An 18,807-nucleotide genomic window follows, 5' to 3' on the forward strand; every position below is an offset into this window, starting at 1 on the left:
TTATGACATTTTACTTGGAATTTAAACTGCTAGAGTTAAGATATTCAGTAGTCAGGTTTTATTAAAATATAATGAGGCCCTTTTGATTCTATATTACATGGAGGACTTTCTTACTTTAATCAATGAGGTTTTTTGTTTATTTGTTTTTTATGTTATTTTGTAAATATTTTGTAAGGAAATATGCTTTTGTTAAGACTCCCCTTCCTGGGAAGCTTTAAAAAAGGATTGATGCATTTACTTGGAACTAAAATTTTGTTCGTCTCCATATCTGGTTCAATATGAGTACTGTTGAGGCAGTAACTATTCACCTCTTCTAGTTTGCAAATCTTAATCATACAGCATAAAGCAGAATATGTGCTATTGATGCCACCTCCATTTGGTTCACAGTTGCCAGAAAGTTTAGGCCAGGACCAGCTTTTTTCTTCTCTTTATATGTATTTGTTATTTTATATATTTATATATGTTATTTTATGTATTTATATATTTATTAGATTTTAATCATATATGTTGTATGCTGTTAGCTGCCTTGAGCCCCACTGTGGTTGGGGAGAGGGCAGGATTAAAATTGAATCAAATAATAACTAATGTAAAGTAATTAGACTGCTCACTATTTATTTATATATGTAGAAAATGTTTATGCTGCCTCTCTACAGAACATGTCTGAGGAGGCTAACAAAGTAAACATGATATAAATTTAAAACCACATAAAATTATTAAAAACCCAACATGGCACTAAGTCTGTGTATATATTCACTTGTGGTAAGACATCACTGATCACAGCAAGACTGAAAATGGGCTGTAAACATTTGGAAGTTTGTGGTTCTCTGTCATGATTAGGTCAATGTCAGCCTAAGATACTTGGATTTGAACCACACTAGTTCTGTTGGGTTCTGTTGATAAGTAACTTCTTTGATGTGTTTTTATTAGGCATACCTGCATACCTGAAAGTTTTGGTCACTTATCATTAGCCAGCGGTGATCAGGCAGCCAATTAGTTGACAGATAGTTTGGCTATTTGTAACCAGTTTGTATGTGTTTGCATGAAGAGGTTACTTGGCAGTCATCAGAAGCTGACTCCCAGATGATGAGAGACCAGCTGAAAGTTGACTTCTGATCTCCTGCTTGAGAAATTTTGCTCTGTGTCCAGCAAAGTTTTTGGAGGAGAATCAGGAGCTGCATTCTAACTGATCATCTGGAAGATGACATCTGATCTCCAGTCCTGGAAAATGTAATAGGAGAACTGTGTTCAGAAGTCCAGCTGATTTCCCTCCTCTTCCTCATCCCAAATTGTCAGTTTGGGCTGCAGAAAAAAAGAAACAAGTTATTTTCCTTCTGTCTTTCGGAAATGGGGAGCTCAGAAGCATAGCTTTCTCTAGCCTCTGCAATGCAGAGATCAAAAGCATTACTTCTGTCCCAGCTCAGTTTGGAAAAAATGAAGAGAGAGGAGACTTTTCTCCTTTTTGCAGCTTTGCTGTGTAATTATTTTGAAGTGGATGCATTAGGTCAGAACCAAACACATCAAGAATCAGCTGGGAATGGGCTACTGACCAACAGTCAGGTGCCAACAAGTCTGGCAGCTGTTCACATTGCTCAATGCAATCCAAACATATCCTTGGTCATATCAGAGCCAGATCATGAGCAAGATAAATTTGACTAATGGACAAGATCACCCAGAAATTCATGGCATTCCTACTTAACAATACACTTTTAGACTTTTCTCCACAATCATGATGAGCTAAAAAGTTACATTTTGACAAGGAAAACGACTATTCTAAATATTAGAATCACTAACAAGACACGTCTATTTATCCTGCACATAGTTATTAGTAAATTGCCCCCATTAAAATAGAAATCTCACAAAATTTCGATTTAGCCTCATTGTAGCCTTTTTCTAAATATCAGCCTAGCTCCTAGTATGGTTCATGAATGAAAAGTATTATTGCGGACAGCCAATAGAACAATGGTAAGCTCCTGTTCCATTTTGTCCAGCCAAATACCACAGGAAGTCTGAGCTATGTCATTTTAGTTTATTGCTCATTCCTGTCCTTTCCTTCTCTTTCTTTAATTAGGCAGCATGGGTACAAGGCTCAGAACACTGGCATGAAGTGCTATGTCCAATCATAATGGTGTGATATAATCATTCTGGAGCCAATTAGTGGTACTTCATTGCCTTAAATAGCATAGCGGCCTCCCCTCCAAAGTCACAACCATCTTGCCTCCTTGAAGATTTACTTGGAAAGACCTGTAGCTGTTTAGAATGGAAAGTGCAAAGCTTTTTGAGTACAAAACTAAAGACTTAAAACCAGTCCGCATTCAGGCAGTGCATAACCTCATTCAGGCAGCCACACGGAGCTGGGGTGGGGGTTCTAATGAACAAATACTTTAAAGCAGTTTCTTGTGAAATTTGAGGTTGGTGTACGATAATTAAGACCACTTAATTTTACAATATTTCAATTTAAATAACTACTATGATAAAACCAAAAATAGAAATTGCAGATAGTTGATGCTAAAACATCAGATCTCCAAAGAATTAAGCTGTGGAGAGGGGAGGAATTAGGCAAATCAAAAGAAAGATTTTTTTTCCTTCAAAAGGAGCTTGGTACACATCCCAGGGGAGGCCATTTCTCCCACGTAGCTCTCATTAAAGGAAAGGTTGACAACCCCGGTGTAGTTCACATACCAGTCAAAAAGATCATCTACAGAAAAAATTACACTATTGTATTCACAATCCACCTGTACAGGCCCCATTGGTCTTTCTTGAACCACCACAACATTTAAATCACAAATGCCATCTTGTGGTAAGTAGACATTATAACAAGAAGAAAACAACTGCATAACAAGCAGCTAATTACATGAACACACAAATATGCCTTATTTATAACAAACCATACCAAAAAGCAAAATCTGAAACACTGGGCTAAAATATAATATATGTATTATATCAATAAGTGAGAAAATAATTGTGAATAAACATTCCAACTCTGTGTGTGTTACATTTCCACAAAGTAAATAATGAACAGAAACAAATCTCTTTAAGAAAGTTTGTAACAGACAAGGTAGCAGAACAAAGTAGCTTCTGTAATTGACATAGTTCACATATTGAAACCATCTATCTTATTTATAACCACTCTCCCAGACTCGGGTAGAAGTCTTGCGCACCACTTCCTACCTGATCTTTTTAACATGTTGTGAACTGGGTGGTCTGGCCATTGAATTCACCAGGATATTTCCTGCTGAGCTACTGTCCTAGAAGGACAAAGGGCCACTTGGTTGTTCTTTTTCATCACTGAACAGAATTTTGTAGCCTTAAAAAAGTTGCATTCTGCCTGATCATGTAAATAAATCAGCTGAAGGATCAGACCTGCAAGAAACAAAAGCGACTACTAATGATAAACACAGTGTACTTGAGATGTGCAATCTAAAGACTGGGGGTGTTCAAGTAGCAAAAAGAATTTTAATTTCCACTACTAACAGCATTTGCAAAAAAGACACAGGTTCAGCATTTGCTTTGTGACCATTCTCAATGGGAACCCCATGGCACTATCTTTACTACACTTTTGTCTAATCCAATTTCTAATATAGTTCCAGTTCCACACTTATCTCTACTTCCCCTACTCCGTCAGCATGAGGGAATTTTACCCTATTACTCATGGCTTGCTACCACAATCATTTTTGTCTGTTTTTAGGGAAGCATTTCATGACTGAACAAATTATACCTTCTAAATGGTTGCAGTCTGTGACAAAGGTATCACTTTCCCAATAGGAAGAGTGCCTGTTTCAAAGTAGTATGTTCTGTAGCTGAGAGATTTACAGGAACAAAAGAAATCAAAATATGTAATTTAAATTAGGAAAACCACATACTGTTAATTTTAGATTTCCAGCTACAATGTAAAAATAATGATCTGCTTTTCAGAATTATTGCAAGGATTGTAACAAGATAGTGCATGTAAAGTTCTTTGAATGTGCCAATGGATTATATAAATATTAAGTTCTGCTGCAATAATTGTGCAAGTCATTAGCATGCCTGTGGAATTTAAGACTTGAGGCAAGTGCCAAAGGCACTTCAGGGCTGATAATCTCTTCTCAACCCCAGTGGGTTCCAGCAACTGCACTCACTGGCGTTCCACCCATTGGGAAAAATGGGCAGTTGCCCAGGGTGCACCGATCAGGGATCACGTGGGGGGCATCCAGCAGGCTCCTGCTCCCACACCCCCACCCACCTGCTGGCCCCACTCATCCCCCTCATTCACCCAAGGCTCAGGCTTGGCTCCAGACTGCCACTCCAGCAGTCACCCTGAGCCTCTATCTATGACTATCTTAAAAGGGAAATTCTACAAAGATTGCTTAAAGATTGCTTTCCCCTTTATGCAAACATTGGGGAATTGCCCATTTAAGAAATTCATAGAGCTGAGCATGCCCAGCCAGGAGGAGGAGCGGTGCCACGGCTCGGATCCCGCGTGAGGCCGCCACCTGCAGGGCTGCCAGAACATCTCGACGGGTGACACTTGCCTTCAGCCCACCGCCCACCACGAGCCCTGCCTCCCTTCTGCCCTTGGCAGCTTCCATGAAGGCGGCAATTGGGGAGGTTTTGCTCTCCAGCAGCGCTGCAGAAGAAGCATTGGGGGGGGGGGAGGCAGGGAGAAAGCAGGTTCCAGCCCCCTCCTCCTCCCACATCTCTCGAATGGAGTGTGGTTTCTGTTGACTCAGCTTAACTGGAGGGTCCTGGGGGAAAGGAAGCGCTTGACATATGTGACACTCAGTTCTTGGCCCTGGCACAAAGCGAGCTGGCTCGCCGACCTCCTGCGGTACTGGGTTTCATAATGAGAGAGCCGGAAAACCTTGCCTAACCTTGGCTTTCCTGCGCTGAAAGCCAGGAAAACAGGCGGCGCTGCTGGCCTAATGTGCACCGAGCCTTTGCTGCAATGGCAAAAGATAAAGAGAGAAATGCATGCCGGTGCGCCTCCTGTTCTCGCGCCCGGCTCGAGTGAGGGAAGGGAAGGAAACGAAGGGGGGAAAAACACCCCGACTGTGCCTGCCCCAGTCCCAGGTGGGGGAGGGTGACCGCTCATGGGGGGGCATCCAACTCAGGTTTTGCCCATGGGCGCCAGTTTGCCTAGGTACAACGCTGACTGCACTCACAGTGAAATGCACAGAACAGGAACTTAAATGTGGTAGCAAATCCAAAATGGAAGTAAATCCTTGAATAGCAACTGGGATCTTTAAGTCCCTCCCAAGGGTTTTTAGTGCTTGCCAGTCAACTAGTAAGAGTTCACTGGTTCCAGAGCCCTCTTTTCAGGGCCTACCTGACACCATCCAACAAGAAGTCTCTACCCGAAGCTTCAGTCCTGCAGCAGGAATCCTCGAAGTTCTCTGATCCAGTGTTTAGCTCGCCTTTTCCACCTTTCCTCCAGCCTATTTCTCTTCCTTGGCCTAGTCATTCCTAACAGCATTCAAGGTAGTATCCAAAGAACACTATTCTATTCTGGACTGAAGTAGAAGTCACATTGTGAGTTCTTGTGTAAACCAAAGCAGCAGTATGATCCGTCTGCTGCTTTGGTTTGCACACGAATGAATATTAGTGAGCTTCTTAGTATATATGGAACTATTTGAGACCTATACTGTGAGCTTCGCTTTATTTCAAATAGTTCAGTGGTACTACCTAGAATGGATGCGGGCTCCTCAGTGGACCTAGAACTATTTATGAAATTTATTGGGAGTTTTAATATATTTTAGATTTAAAAACAACCTTCCTGGTTAAATAAACATTTTCTGACAATGTTGTTAGGAATGCGTGTGTGTACAGTAGTTTGACCTCTGAAAAAGACCAATTCTGGTCAAAACGCAGTAGGTCCTTATGTGCTTTATGTAACTATTTCTGTGATTTATATGATAGTTTTTTCATTCAGTTTTTTCATTCAGTTTAGTGACTACAGAATGTTTTTATTCAAAGATTTTGCTGAATGTGTAACTTATTTTTGTTTGTTGATTGTGTGACTTATTTTATTTTCCTTTGAGTTAAAAACTTCTATAAACATGAAACTTCTGTAAACAAGACTTCGTATTCTAACAAAAACTTTACAAAGAGAGGAAAGAAACAACATTATAAACAAAGATGGAAAATCACATTTGCTAAAATTATGATGTGTTGGAGCTCTTTTTTACCGAACATCTAGAAATAAATAACCCTAATGCCCCCTAGTGGTGGTCCCCTAGTATATTTCAAGATTCTAAATATTAAATAAGTTCTATTTATATTTATACCTACAAATACTAAATAACTATAGAATCTTATGCTATTTAGTATATAACAAAAGCAATTTTGTTCCAAACTGCAAAGCACTTGGAGTTTGCCTGGTTTATTTTAGTGAGATTTCATAAGACAGCATTTTGTAATGATGGATTCTGTTCTTTGATGAGAAAGATATGTAATTTCACGTGCTATAGGATGGAGGGAGAGAAAGATAGATGTCTGATCAATACAGAACAAGCCACAGTATTGGGTAATTTGATGTTGAGGGTAACATGTACTTATTCATCCCCATTTTGTTTTAAATTTAAGTGCTTCAAGAATCATAACATAGTCATAATGTACTGAACCTGAAATTCTACACAGTAGCATTTATCCGGCCACTTCACTCAGTCAAGTTCAAAACCTTCCTCCAGCTGACAGATGAAGAGCCGTTTAGAAGAGGAGGGTGTTGAACATGACTGAGTGGAGTTTTGCATTCTCAGTTATATGTTACAACATTCAATAATATTTTTAATGAAGTGTGGCATTAATCCTTTTTTGTTTAATGAAAGTGATGTGAGGTCATCTTTCACCATTTATAATATTATTGGCATTGCCAATTATAATCTGGTAAAAGAACCAGAAATGTTTGGGAAAGAAAAAATCCTCAGACGGTTTTGTTTGCTGTTGTGGACAAGATCCAGTGCCAGTTAGACAGAGGCGGTTCAGAGCGGCTGGCAGGGATGTGGGTAAGGGAGGGGGTTCACGGGTTCTACCCCCGCTTACATCTTCACATATTTCTTAAAGGGGCAATTTTCCAAATATTGCTAAAAGGGGAAAGGACTTCAAACTGAGTTTCAGTACTTTCCCCTTTAAGCAATCTTTAGGGAATTGCCTCTTTAAGAAATATGGCGGCGGAGGGGGGGCCGCAGCCGCCGCTGTCTCCCTGACTATTAGCCGGAGAACAAGGGAAACTTGCCCCCCATCTGCCAGGCAGGGAGGAGGGCTGGAGCCCCACTTACTTGCAAGTAAGCGGGGCTCCACACACGGGGGCTCCTGGAGGGGGGTTTGTCTCCAGGTGCCATTTGACCCCGGTACGCCTCTGACTGTGAACAATTCCCTCATAAACATGGGGATGCTTCACAGTGGGCCAAACAGCCACGTTTGGAGACTCACCTTTTCTTTTCCCAGTTTTCCAAATAGTTTGGGAGGGAGCCGTGATTTTTCAGGCTAGCAAAACTAATTACGTGTTAGTAGTAAGTTCCTTAAAATCCACTTTACAGTAACGTTCTAAATGCAACAGAAAAGAGAACAAAGAAAGAAAGCTTTTTAAAGAAAGCTTTTGAAGGCTGAAAGAGGATGGGTAGAGATGCAGTGAGTTCTTTTCAGCTGCTTGATAAAAGCTTTGATTTCCCCAGAAAATCCAGGTACAGCTTTGGGAAATCCAATGGAAAATTCTTTTGGCTTAAATTTCATAGAGTTTGGAGCGATTCCCTCCAGCTTGGGGTGGGGTGGGAGAGGAGCTTGGGGAGGTGTGGCCATGCCCAGAGGTGGGCCCCGCCCACTGAACCCCACCCCGTGAACCCACCCCATAAAAATGTTATACCTACGTCACTGGCTGCTGGTGTTATTAGACCTCACTGCGGCGTTTACACGGTAGACCATGACCTTTTGGTCCACCACCTTGCTGATGTCGTGGTGCCTTGCGCTGGATGAACTCATTTCTCTGGGGACCGGGGACAGGAGGTGACATCAGGGGAGGAAAATTCCAAGCAGCATCCCATTGTGTGTGGGGTGCCACAGGGAACGATCCTTTCCCTGATGCTTTTTAACATCTATATGCACCCCCTGGCCAAGGTGGTTCAGAGCGTCGGGCTGCGGTGTCATCAATATGCTGATGACACTCAGCTTGTCCTTACAATGGGGGGCCGGCAGCAACTTGGCCCCTGAGGCTCTCCAGTGATGTCTTGAAGCTATGGCTGGTTGGCTAAGAACTAGCAGGTTGAAACTGAATCCAGCAAAGACAAAGGTCCTGTGGGTGGGTCAGGGGGAGATGCCAGCCGACTCAGTTTGCCTGTGCCAGATGGCGAAATTTTACATCTGGCCTCGTTGGTTACCAGTCTGGGGGTGATCCTGGACTCCAGGGTTTCCATCGAGGCTCAGGTCACCAAAACAGCCCAGATGGCTTTTTATCATCTTCGCCAGGCACATCAGGCCCCTTATCTCTCCTGCTCTGACCTGGCCATGATGATCCATGCAACAGTCACATCCAGATTAGATTATTGTAACTTGCTCTACACTGGCCTGCCCGTGAATCTCATCTGGAAATTAAAACTCATTCAGAATGAGGCTGCGAGGCTCCTAGTTGGAGCCTCTAGTAGGGACCATATAATACCTGTCCTGTATCATCTTCACTGGCTGCCTATCGAGCATCGGGTTATTTTCAAGGTATTGGTTTTGACCTTTAAGGCTGTGAGTAGTCTTGGACCCACTTACTTTAGGGACCTCCTTTCCCCGTATTGTCCAAGCAGGTCCCTCCGTTCTTTGGAGGAGAACCTTCTGGTAATCCCTGGCCCAAAAACTATCTGGCTGGCCTCGACAAGGGCCAGGGCTTTTTCTGTCCTGGCCCTTACCTGGTGGAATATGTTCTCAACTGAAATCAGGGCCCTGTGAGACTTGAATGGGTTCGGCTGGGCTTTCTCTGGAGGCCAGCTGGGCTGACATCTATTTTTCTGGCCTCCCAGGAGATAAATTGGGGGTTTTAAGCCACCATCTTAGTTGTTTTTAAGTTGTTTTATACTGTATAAATTGTTTTAGTGTTACAGGATATTATTGTTGTTTTAATTGTAATAGTGTTTTTATGATGTTACATTGCCACCCTGAGCCCCTTAGGGATGAGTAGGGTGAAAATCCAAAAATAAATAAGTCCCTTCAAAAACTAGATCAGTTACCTATGGCCCAATCCTATGCGGGAGCGGGGGGCGGGGGGGATGGGCCAATTGTGCTGGTAAGGGGCACACCTCCCAGCAGAGAGGACAAAAGTTCCAGCATCCAGCCACCCCTCAGCTCCACAGTGGCAAAACCTGAAAGGCAAAATCCCAAAGTGGGTAATCCAATTAGATGCCAGCATGCGGGGTGGGGGGGAGGGCATTCCCAGGGATGAAGCTGACTACAGTCAGCTTCCACCCAGGCTATAGAACCACAAGTCCTGTGCTGGCATGCCATAGTGGGCTTTCAGGCAGCTGGGAAGGCTCACAATAGACACTGAATCCAATAACAGTTCTCCATGGATGACAGTGATGGTGTTATTTTCAGTTTAACTATAGTCCTGGGTATTTGAGCAAGCGCATCCTCCCATATATTCCTGCCCAGACACTGAGGTCAGTGGAGTAGGCACCCCTGGCTGTTCTGCCTTCTTCAGGGGTGAGGGCAGTCCAGAGGGTCTTTTCAACAGCAGCCCCTGCACTATAGAATGCCCTCCAACTACAGGCCTGCAATGTACCTACTTCTTTGGAGTTTCAGCACCTGAACACCAGCCTCTGAGGCCCCCTACTGGGATAAGGGATGGCCTCAAAGTGTCCTGTACACTCTGCCAACCTTTGGAGTAGGTTGGGGTGAGAATTTTAGAATTTGGATTTTATCATGCTTTTTATTGTAAAGGGCGCAATATGAATTGAAATAATAATGACAGTAATAAATGTGCCCTCTTATAATGGAAAGTTTCAGGCCCTTTGCTTATAATTTAAGTTACTTTAACTGATGTGGGGGAGGGGAGTTGAAAGCATGCTCACAAGTGAAAGTTGTCAGAAAATAATTCTGCTCAAGACAAGTGAACAGTGTTGCTGTTGACTGTATGTTTGGAAATGTGTAAACCTTGCAAAGTTCTATTAAGAAAAGTTCTTGTGGTAGTTAAATAAAAGGTTGAAAATTAAATGACTTGTACCTGACCCCAAATGGCCTCCCTGCAGTGCACCTCCTGTCTGCCTGTCAGGACCAGAAATGTACCTTTGTCAGAGGCAACAGATTTCTCAGTTAACTTTCCTGGCAACTGGTACACAGAATACACATGATGAAACTGCCATGTAGAGTCAGACAACATGCTCATCCAGTGAGGTACTTCTGTTCTATTGGAGGCTATCGAGGACCTCAAGCAGGGAAAGGTATTTTGCATCAATGACTGAATCTGGGACCTCTGCATGTAAAGATGTGCTCTGCCACTGAGCTATAGCTTCTTCATTTGAAGGAATAATTATGCTTCCTTCATCCAGTTATATGGTTATCGCATTTTTATTCTTCTTCTGATGATCATAAAGTGTAGTTGGTTTTCCTGTTCTTCAGTTTTGCCCCACAGCTAGTCTCATGTACTGAGTGACTTGTGCTCTTGATTGAGTAGCATCTTGCTTTACTGTTTGCCCACAGAAAATAATGGGAGGAGAAAAATAGGAATGTTAGCTTGCTTGAAACTTAAACATGGTGTTCTGTTCCCCAAGTAAAATATCTTAGGTGCCCTGTACTCGGCCAGAACTGAGTGGGAAGCTCACAAGCAAGGTGTAACAGTTAAAAAAAGAGAGGTTTAATTGCATAGAAGAATTAAGACCCTAACTCCTCCCAGGGTCTGACTAAAATAAAGTACTTGCTTGACTGGAACAACTTGAAGCTTGAGACCTTGATCCTTTCTTGACTTCTTCCAAGAAAGTCCACTTTGTCAGTGCTTCCTCTTGGTTCCTTCAGTGTCCTCTATCTAGACCTTGCTTTCTGTACACCTTAGACTTTTATACTCCTTATATATCTTAGACGTGAGAGATATTGCAACCTTCCAGCTCCACTGGCACCTTCGACTAAATTAACTGAACAGGAGCACTACTGGGTAATAAGGAAGACTGCGAGGCTGTTGCCTCTAGTGGGCTTCTTAAAGGGACAGGGTCTAACTACAGTTCCCTCCCTTAGAACACTATACAAAAGGAACTAAACCCATACTAACTATAGTGACAACTCAGACTTAATAAGAAAATAATTGGAGCTTCTCTGGGGGCATGACACATGGGTTAAGACAAGGAAGTAATTAGAGTAGACTAAGCACACCCAGCTCATCCAGCTAGGTCTCAATGATACATTCCAGGATAATACAGTCATGCAGGATTTAACCCTGGGTGACTGATGTATTAAAAGGTTAGTTTAAAATGATGAGAGGAAGATAGTGTTGGCTGTTTTTTAAGCCATTATTTTAGGGGTTGTAGCTTGGAGGGTGGCTTAGAGAAATTTTAGTTGTGACTTACAGAAATTTTAATTGCTCTGCTTGTATCTATGGGGTTTTTTTTGCTGTGTAATAGTCTGAAATGAGCCCCAGAAGGTAATCAGATTTAAAAATATATTAGTTTAGTGAGCCTTTGCCCTGATCTGGATGGCCCAGGCTAGCCTTCTCTTGTCAGATCTCTGAAGCTAAGCAGAGTCAGTCCTGGTTAGTACGTGAATGGGAGACCATCAAGGAATAACAGACTTACCATGCAGAAGCAGGCAGCAGCAAATCACCTCTGTTATCTCTTCCCTTGAAAGCCTACTAGGTTGCCACAAGTTGGCTGTGACTTGGTGGCACTTTACACATGCACACAGTAAGCCCTGGGCTTGCCCATGCTTATTAATTAATTTTTAGTAGCACTTTACTATTACTAATTCTATGTTGTCATTCTGTTTGGGAACTGTTTAAACTGTATTACCACATTATTCTTTGTGTTTGTCACTTGTTTGATGTAAGCTGCCCTAAAAACAAAATGATATTGGAACGCTATCTCCCAACCAACTGGAGAGAATCATCCTTCGCATGGAAACTCTTTTCTTAAATTGCCTGAACAGCTATGTTTTTATCTGTCTTACTCAACCAATCTAGGCCGAACCACTGTGAACTTGATTAAGCTCTATTCAGCAGCTCTTACTCATAGGTAGGGTTTTTTTAGGATTCCATTATAAGCCAAGTCCTCAGATATTATCCTAAAACAGTCCTAGTTAGTCCTCTGCAAGTATAATTGAAACATCAAGTCCATGGCAGATATTTTAATAGGTTATAGTTTTTCCATATTAGTCCACTTAGCCCCCCTGGGTGGTACATGGTATTAATTAAAGCTGTCAAAGAGTCTCTTTTGTAGAAAGAGGGGAGGTTGAATGACTTTACTAAATGCACCACTCCACTCTATGGAAATAAATGGAGAGTGGCAGACTACAAACGTTCATTCAAAAGATGGATGAAACACCCATTCAATAGAACACTGACGTAAAACCCAAAGATAGTTGAGACGCAACCTTTTCAGCATGACTATTAATTGATTCAGGAACTGGATGCAACCTTTTAGCACTGCTTCGCTGGCCTTCACACGTAGACACTGAAGATGGGAGAAAGGCTCAAAATGCCATGTGTAGTGTAAGACAATTTGCCACAAGATGCACCACACAATCCCCAGTGTCCCATGCAAAAGCAGAAAGGATGTTCTGGTGTAACTCCATGCTCACTGCTTTCTCAGCCTCTTCCAGGGTCCTCAGTACCGCTCTTCCCCCCGCCCCAACCTCCAATAGGGTAGATCCATGAGAGAGGCATCCCCCCTGTTTTCTGAAGGCCCTTAAACTCTGAAGGAAGGAAGCGAATGCCTTACAGGAAAGGGGAGGAGGAGGAGAAGGATTTGGATTTATATCCCACCTTTCTCTCCTGTAGAGACTCAAGGTGGCTCCTTTCCCTTCCTCTCCCCTCAACAGACACCTTGTGAGGTAGGTGGGGCTGACAAACTCCTGAAGAACTGTGACTAGCCCAAGGTCACCCAGCAGGAATGTAGGTGTGCGGAAACACATCTGGTGAACCAGAAAAGCTTCTGCCACTCAGGTGGAGGAGTGGGGAATCAAACCCGGTTCTCCAGATTAGAATCCACCTGCTCTTAACCACTACACCAGTGAAAAGAAGTGCTTTGCATTGGAAAGTTTACCAGAGAACTCTTTTCAAGGCAAGAGACTAACTGCTGCCTGCTTCTACATAGCAAGTCCTTCCCACCCACATACTAACCAGGGCTGACCTTGCTTAGCTTCAGAGATCTGGCTACTCTTCCTCTCACAATTCCTCCTCGCCATCTGGCTCGCTACTGAGTAGCGCATTCCCCAGGCCAACAACCGCAGCTCACAGGTAGGACCCGCTCTTGGATTTGCTTGCTACACACTCCCCGCCCATGAGCATATCCGGGTCTCGGAAACTGTGGGCGGCCCTTGAGGCTCCCCGCCTCCTCTTTCCTCCGCCGGCTCATGAACTGAAGCAGCACAGGGTGAGGCAGCGTCTTGCACACCGCAGCTTCCCGGGTGAGTAGGAACTCTCGTGCTTATCGTGCCAAGGAGCAGCCCAGAACAAGGCAGGGCGCTGTTTTCGTCTTGTGTTTGCAGCGGGAGGGGGGTGTCGCTGTCCGTGTCCGCCTGCTTCATCGGAGCGCAACCTCCCCTCGCGCGCCCCAGCTGGAGAATCCCCCCAGAACATCTCCATTCATCCCTGTCAATTTACCTGTTTTCGCCCAAGAGGTGAACAACTGTTCAGGTCAGTTGCTGGTTGTGGCTCTCGGGTTGCTCTGTAACGAGATTTCTCATTGGCTGTAATCTTTTGACCTGTCGTTAACCATTCACGGCTTTTAACAATTGACTTCAAACCAGCACTGCTATTTAGTTGCAGAGTCCACTTCGCACCACACTCCACTCGACATCAAGGAATTAACTCTTAACGGCACCTCGAATAGAAATGCCTTCCTTGGCGCAGATCTCCTTGATTTTCTTTCGGTTTATTATGACTGCAATAAGCAGTTTTATGGGCCTGGCTTACCTGACATTAAGAAACATGATTATGCCCTTCTGAACTAAATAAAACAGATTTTCAAGCAGATATGTTTGTAAATGCAGCCTTAACACCTGATTTAGAGCTACTAGGCATTATGACTAAAGGGAACCTCCACAATCAGAGGCAGTAAACCTCTATATACCAATGCCAGGAGGAAACATCAGGAGAAAACCTCGGCCTCTATGCCCTGATGTTGTCCCTACAGTGTAACTGGTTGACCATTGTATGATACAGGAGCCTGGAGTAAATGTGCCACAAGTCTGATCCAGTAGAGCTCTTCATATGTTCTGATCTTATGCATGTTTGTTCAGAAGAAAATCCCATGGTATTCAAAAAGGTTTCGTTCCAAGCCACAGCCTGAGTTGACTCATGTTTAGTTAGTAGCAAGGCTCACTATATTTAATGAGGCAGACTCCCAAGTAAATCTGCATAGGAGATTAAAGATACAAAGTTATAGGTTAAAGATATTAAATGACTTGTCTGCTAACTTGATTAAGGGGCAACTTGCAAGCAGATAAGTCTGGTAATATCTTTAACCTTTAACTTTTATTATCAGATGTTGAACCTCCTATGCAGATTTACCTGGGAGTCTGCCTCACTAAATACAGTGAATCTTGCTACTGACTCCACATGAGTAAGCTCAGACTGTGGCTTGGAACTAAACCCTACTGAATACCATGGGATTTGCTTCTGAACAAACATGTATAGGATCAGAACATGACGATCTTACTTTGCAAAGTACCTTCCAGTCTAGAATGTTAGCCCTAGAGCCAGGCATTGCTGTTCAATATTTACCAAAGGGCAATCATTGCTCAGAGAGTACTAGACCTCTCCACATAAACTCACCTCCTAAATTAGATCATGCCAAGAAAGATTCCTGGCAGTTCTTCCTTTCTTAGCTGAAAACAGTTCTCTGGTATTACTTGGTAAACTTCTGGTAAACAGTTCTCTGGTAAACTTCCCAATGCAAAAGGGGAGTTGAAACAGTGCTGACATGAGCTGGATCATAAAAACCATGGAGTTCCCATCTATATGGCATGCAAACATGCTTTGACTGTGATCATTCAAAAAATAATAAATCAAATTTGGGAAAGATCAGAACAAAGTAAGAGAAAATACAGTGAAATTGATATTTTGGATCAACTTTGTGTGGATTCTCCAATTTTTTTTTGATTGAGATGCCAAACTGGACCAAACTTCCCAGTGGATGACTGCTTTAGCATCCATAAAGTGCCTTGATTTTAACAGAGGCAGAATATAAATGCCTAAATCAAAAATAAAATCCCTAAGGAAATCTGTGGAAAAATGAACTTTTTCATATTCTTAATTGAATCCATACAATTTAAATTTCCTAGCCAAACTCTCCAGTTAATGAATACACCCAGAGTGCAATGCATTAAGGCGGGGGGAAATGTGTAGAGAAGTATTCACCTTCATTTCTATTATACTGAGAAAATATTTGGTTTTATATATTAACTTTTTGAATTGTGGCCTGCCACATTCCGAAAGCTCAAAACAGATAATAATGGTATTCAAAGCCCACAGAAATAAAACATTGATCACTAGCTAGTTCCCTTAGCTTTGTTTTGGATTGTGGCTTCTGATTATGCTGCCAGAAAGTCCCCACTTTTCTTCCAGTTTCACCTTGAGTCCAGTAAGCCAACTAACAGGACAACCTTGAAAGATATTTGAGGATAACCAATTGCTCAGGGGGCATGCTGGTGCGAGATGGAGGTCATGGTAATGTGAGGTCCTCCTACGTCATACAGAACAAATGTGAAAGACCTTCATCAATGCTGCTTCATAGGCACTGTATTAATAAGGGCAGCCTTTAGGGTTTAAATAATTCTCAAAATCTCACACTGGTTTTAAAATTCCAGAGAGACCTAAAACAAAAACAGCCCCTTTTGCAGTTATCATGTTAATTCATCTAATTCTTATTACCAGCATGGTGTAGTGAGAGTATTGGGTTGGGATCTGAGAGATCCAGATTTGAATCCTCACTCAGCCCTAGCAGCTTGCTGGGTTACCTTGCCCTAATCTACCTCATAGGGTTATTGTGAGGATAAAATGGAGGAGAGAATTATGTAAGCCAGTTTTGGTCCCCATTAGGGGAAAAGGTGTGGTATAAATGAAGTAAATAAAATAATTACTTTTCTGTGAAATGTATTTCCATGCAAAGGTGTTTCATACTGCTGCCAAACTTCCTTTCAATCAATTACTCTTGTTTAACTGGTTTGGTAAGGGAATTGCCCCTATCCCTTACATCCCCTATATGAATATTAAAAGCCAATTTATCTTCCACTTTGTTTATAATTTCAGAAAAAGAAAAGAATGGCCTATTGTGAAAACAAAAAGTTAATATTTGGTGTAATGGTAGGAGTTGCTGGAATAAGTTTAGTTATGGTTTGGTATCATGTGACTCGGAAGAAAAGAAAAGCCCTACATTTGTCCACACTTCTGAATTCAGAGAGCAGTTTTGATTTGGTAGATTTTTCATATGAAACACGTAATGAACAAGAAACAGTAATGCTATTGCAAGGAAGACAGCTTCAGATACTGGAGAAACTGAATGGCCTACTGATAAGTGTGGAGGAGCTTAAAAAAGAGGTGGCATTTCTGAAAGAAGCTGTCCCATCGTTGAAAGAGTTTGTTCAAGATGAACTCCAAGGGAAAACAGATACTCGTAGGACCAGCCCTTTACACCGAGCAACAAAGAAGCGGAAAGCTGAAGTAGCTCAAGGTGCGTCGGACACCAATAGTTCCGAGGAGGCGGAAAGTGAAGGCGGGTAGGGATTTTTAACATACTCCAACCTTTAAGAGATTTTTAAAAAATTGTTTGCAGTTAAATACTCATTGTTGTTCATTTTTTTAGCATCTGGAAAACATTTATTTATATACTGCTTTTTCTGAATCAGATCTTCTGACTGTTAAGATGTAAGCAGTTTTTGGTCTGAGTGTGGGTGTGTGCATAGTGCTAGAAAGCAGTTGCAAAACATGCAGAGTTTCTCGAGGAAGCAGATAGGAAATGGATGCCTCAATTTTGACTGAGTTCGATCTGTTCAGAGCTGAGTTATCTGACTCAAAGCATGGCCGTAAACATAATTGTTTCTAAGTAGTCTATAAGTGGAAGTAGAAGATGGCATATATTACAAATCTGTTTCATAGTTGTAATGTTATGCCTAGTTACTACTAAGTCAGATTTGATTAAACTGGCTGGGAAAGCGAGAACTTCAGTTCAAAAGTAAGATGTCTTGTGTAAATATTGCCAGACTTCACTAAACCAAGCATTACTAAACTCTTCTCATTTGTCATGACTCATTGCTTTGATGCTAAATTATTGAAAATGGTCCAGAAGCAAGCCAGCTGCATATTTTACTGGCTGAAGAGTCCTAATTGGGACTCGCACAATTAACTCATAAAGCCAATGCCTTCCCAACTATGCTAGTTTCCAGGTTGCTTGCAGGTCTAATTCAAGGCAGTGGCTTCAGCTTTTAAAAATTCCAAATGCCTTGGGTACCTAAAGTGTCCCAGAAACCATTTTTGATCAGAGAAGGTTGATTCCCGTTTCCCAGGGTTGCTGTAAGGAGGGGAAGGTAGGATGAAATTGCCCTTCATACTAAGGGTTTGCACCATTTTTTCAGTACTTTGGGGTTCTGCTTTAAAAGACGCAGAAATTTTCTGAAAAGCCAAGCCCCCATATCGGCTTTTTTGAAAATTTGTGGGTCTTTTAAAGCTGAAGCCAAAAAGTTCTGAGCTGCAGAGCTGAATACAGGGATCAGCTGAGCTCTGCTGCCCCACCTGATGTCTCAGATGTACAAGTGGACTTGGGAGGCAGTGGGGAATCAGCCGAGTCAGCCTCTGTTCTCTGCTCTGCTGGCTGCCCAGCCACCTCTGAAGCCTGCTTGGTCTTGGGAGATGGCAGGGGAGAGCTGAGTGCCAGGATCGGCTGAGCTGACCCCCTGCACTCAGTTCTGCTGGTTGCCTCCATTTATGGGCTGTGGGACCTGAGCTGTGGAAAAAGACAAAAGCCAAAAAAAGCTAAAATGCTTTTCAACTTTTAGAAATTTTGGCTATGCAGCTTCATCTGGATAGCATGTTTTTATTTTCAGCCCAAAATGAACCTGAAAAAAAGAGTTTTTTTTAATGGAGGGGGTTGGCTTTGTTATATTTAAATCAGGGATCTGCAACCTGCAGCTCTCCAGATGTTCATGGACTACAATTCCCATCAGCTCCTGCCAGCATGGCCAATTGGACCAATTGGCCATGCTGGCAGAAGCTGATGGGATTTGTAGTCCATGAACATCAGGAGAGCCACAGGTTGCAGACCACTAATTTAGATGCACAACTCTATTTCATACCTTTTCCATCAGCTAAGTTCCTCTAATAAAGAGGCAAGGGGGGTTGATTTCCCTTCTTTCTCCCTCCTGTCTCACCAACCTGTGTGGTATCATTTGATTATGGTCTTACCCCCATGAATCACCTTTCCCAGGCATGAAAATAGCTTTTTTGATGTGAAAGGTAGAGGGAGGAAGATATGTGAAACTTGTGCAGGTATCCCAGGATCCAGCCTATTACAAAACTTGTGCAAACACTGCTGGATCCAACCCATTGTGCAAGCATCTTTTGATACTTTGTACTTGTCCTGGAAACTTTGTCTAATTTGTTACTCCCTTTTTAGTCTGTGGTGATCAAGGCCATCACTGACATTTTTAAAGGAAGGAGTT

General features: G+C 42.4%; 1 protein-coding gene across 2 annotated transcripts in view; it reads left to right on the top strand.

The window, feature by feature from the left end:
* The first annotated feature begins 13,466 nt into the window (after positions 1-13,466).
* The window catches only part of RMDN2 (regulator of microtubule dynamics 2), a 34,619-nt gene continuing 29,278 nt past the window's right edge, over positions 13,467-18,807 (top strand). The window contains exons 1-2 of one of the 2 annotated variants that reach the window (XM_048484319.1): positions 13,467-13,557; positions 16,403-16,869. In XM_048484319.1, the coding sequence (XP_048340276.1) occupies positions 16,415-16,869 (455 nt within the window). In that variant the 5' untranslated portion in view covers positions 13,467-13,557; positions 16,403-16,414. The other variant, XM_048484309.1, reaches the window with a different exon arrangement.

Source organism: Sphaerodactylus townsendi, linkage group LG01, assembly GCF_021028975.2.
Source record: "Sphaerodactylus townsendi isolate TG3544 linkage group LG01, MPM_Stown_v2.3, whole genome shotgun sequence".
NCBI classification, from domain to species: Eukaryota; Metazoa; Chordata; class Lepidosauria; order Squamata; family Sphaerodactylidae; genus Sphaerodactylus; species Sphaerodactylus townsendi.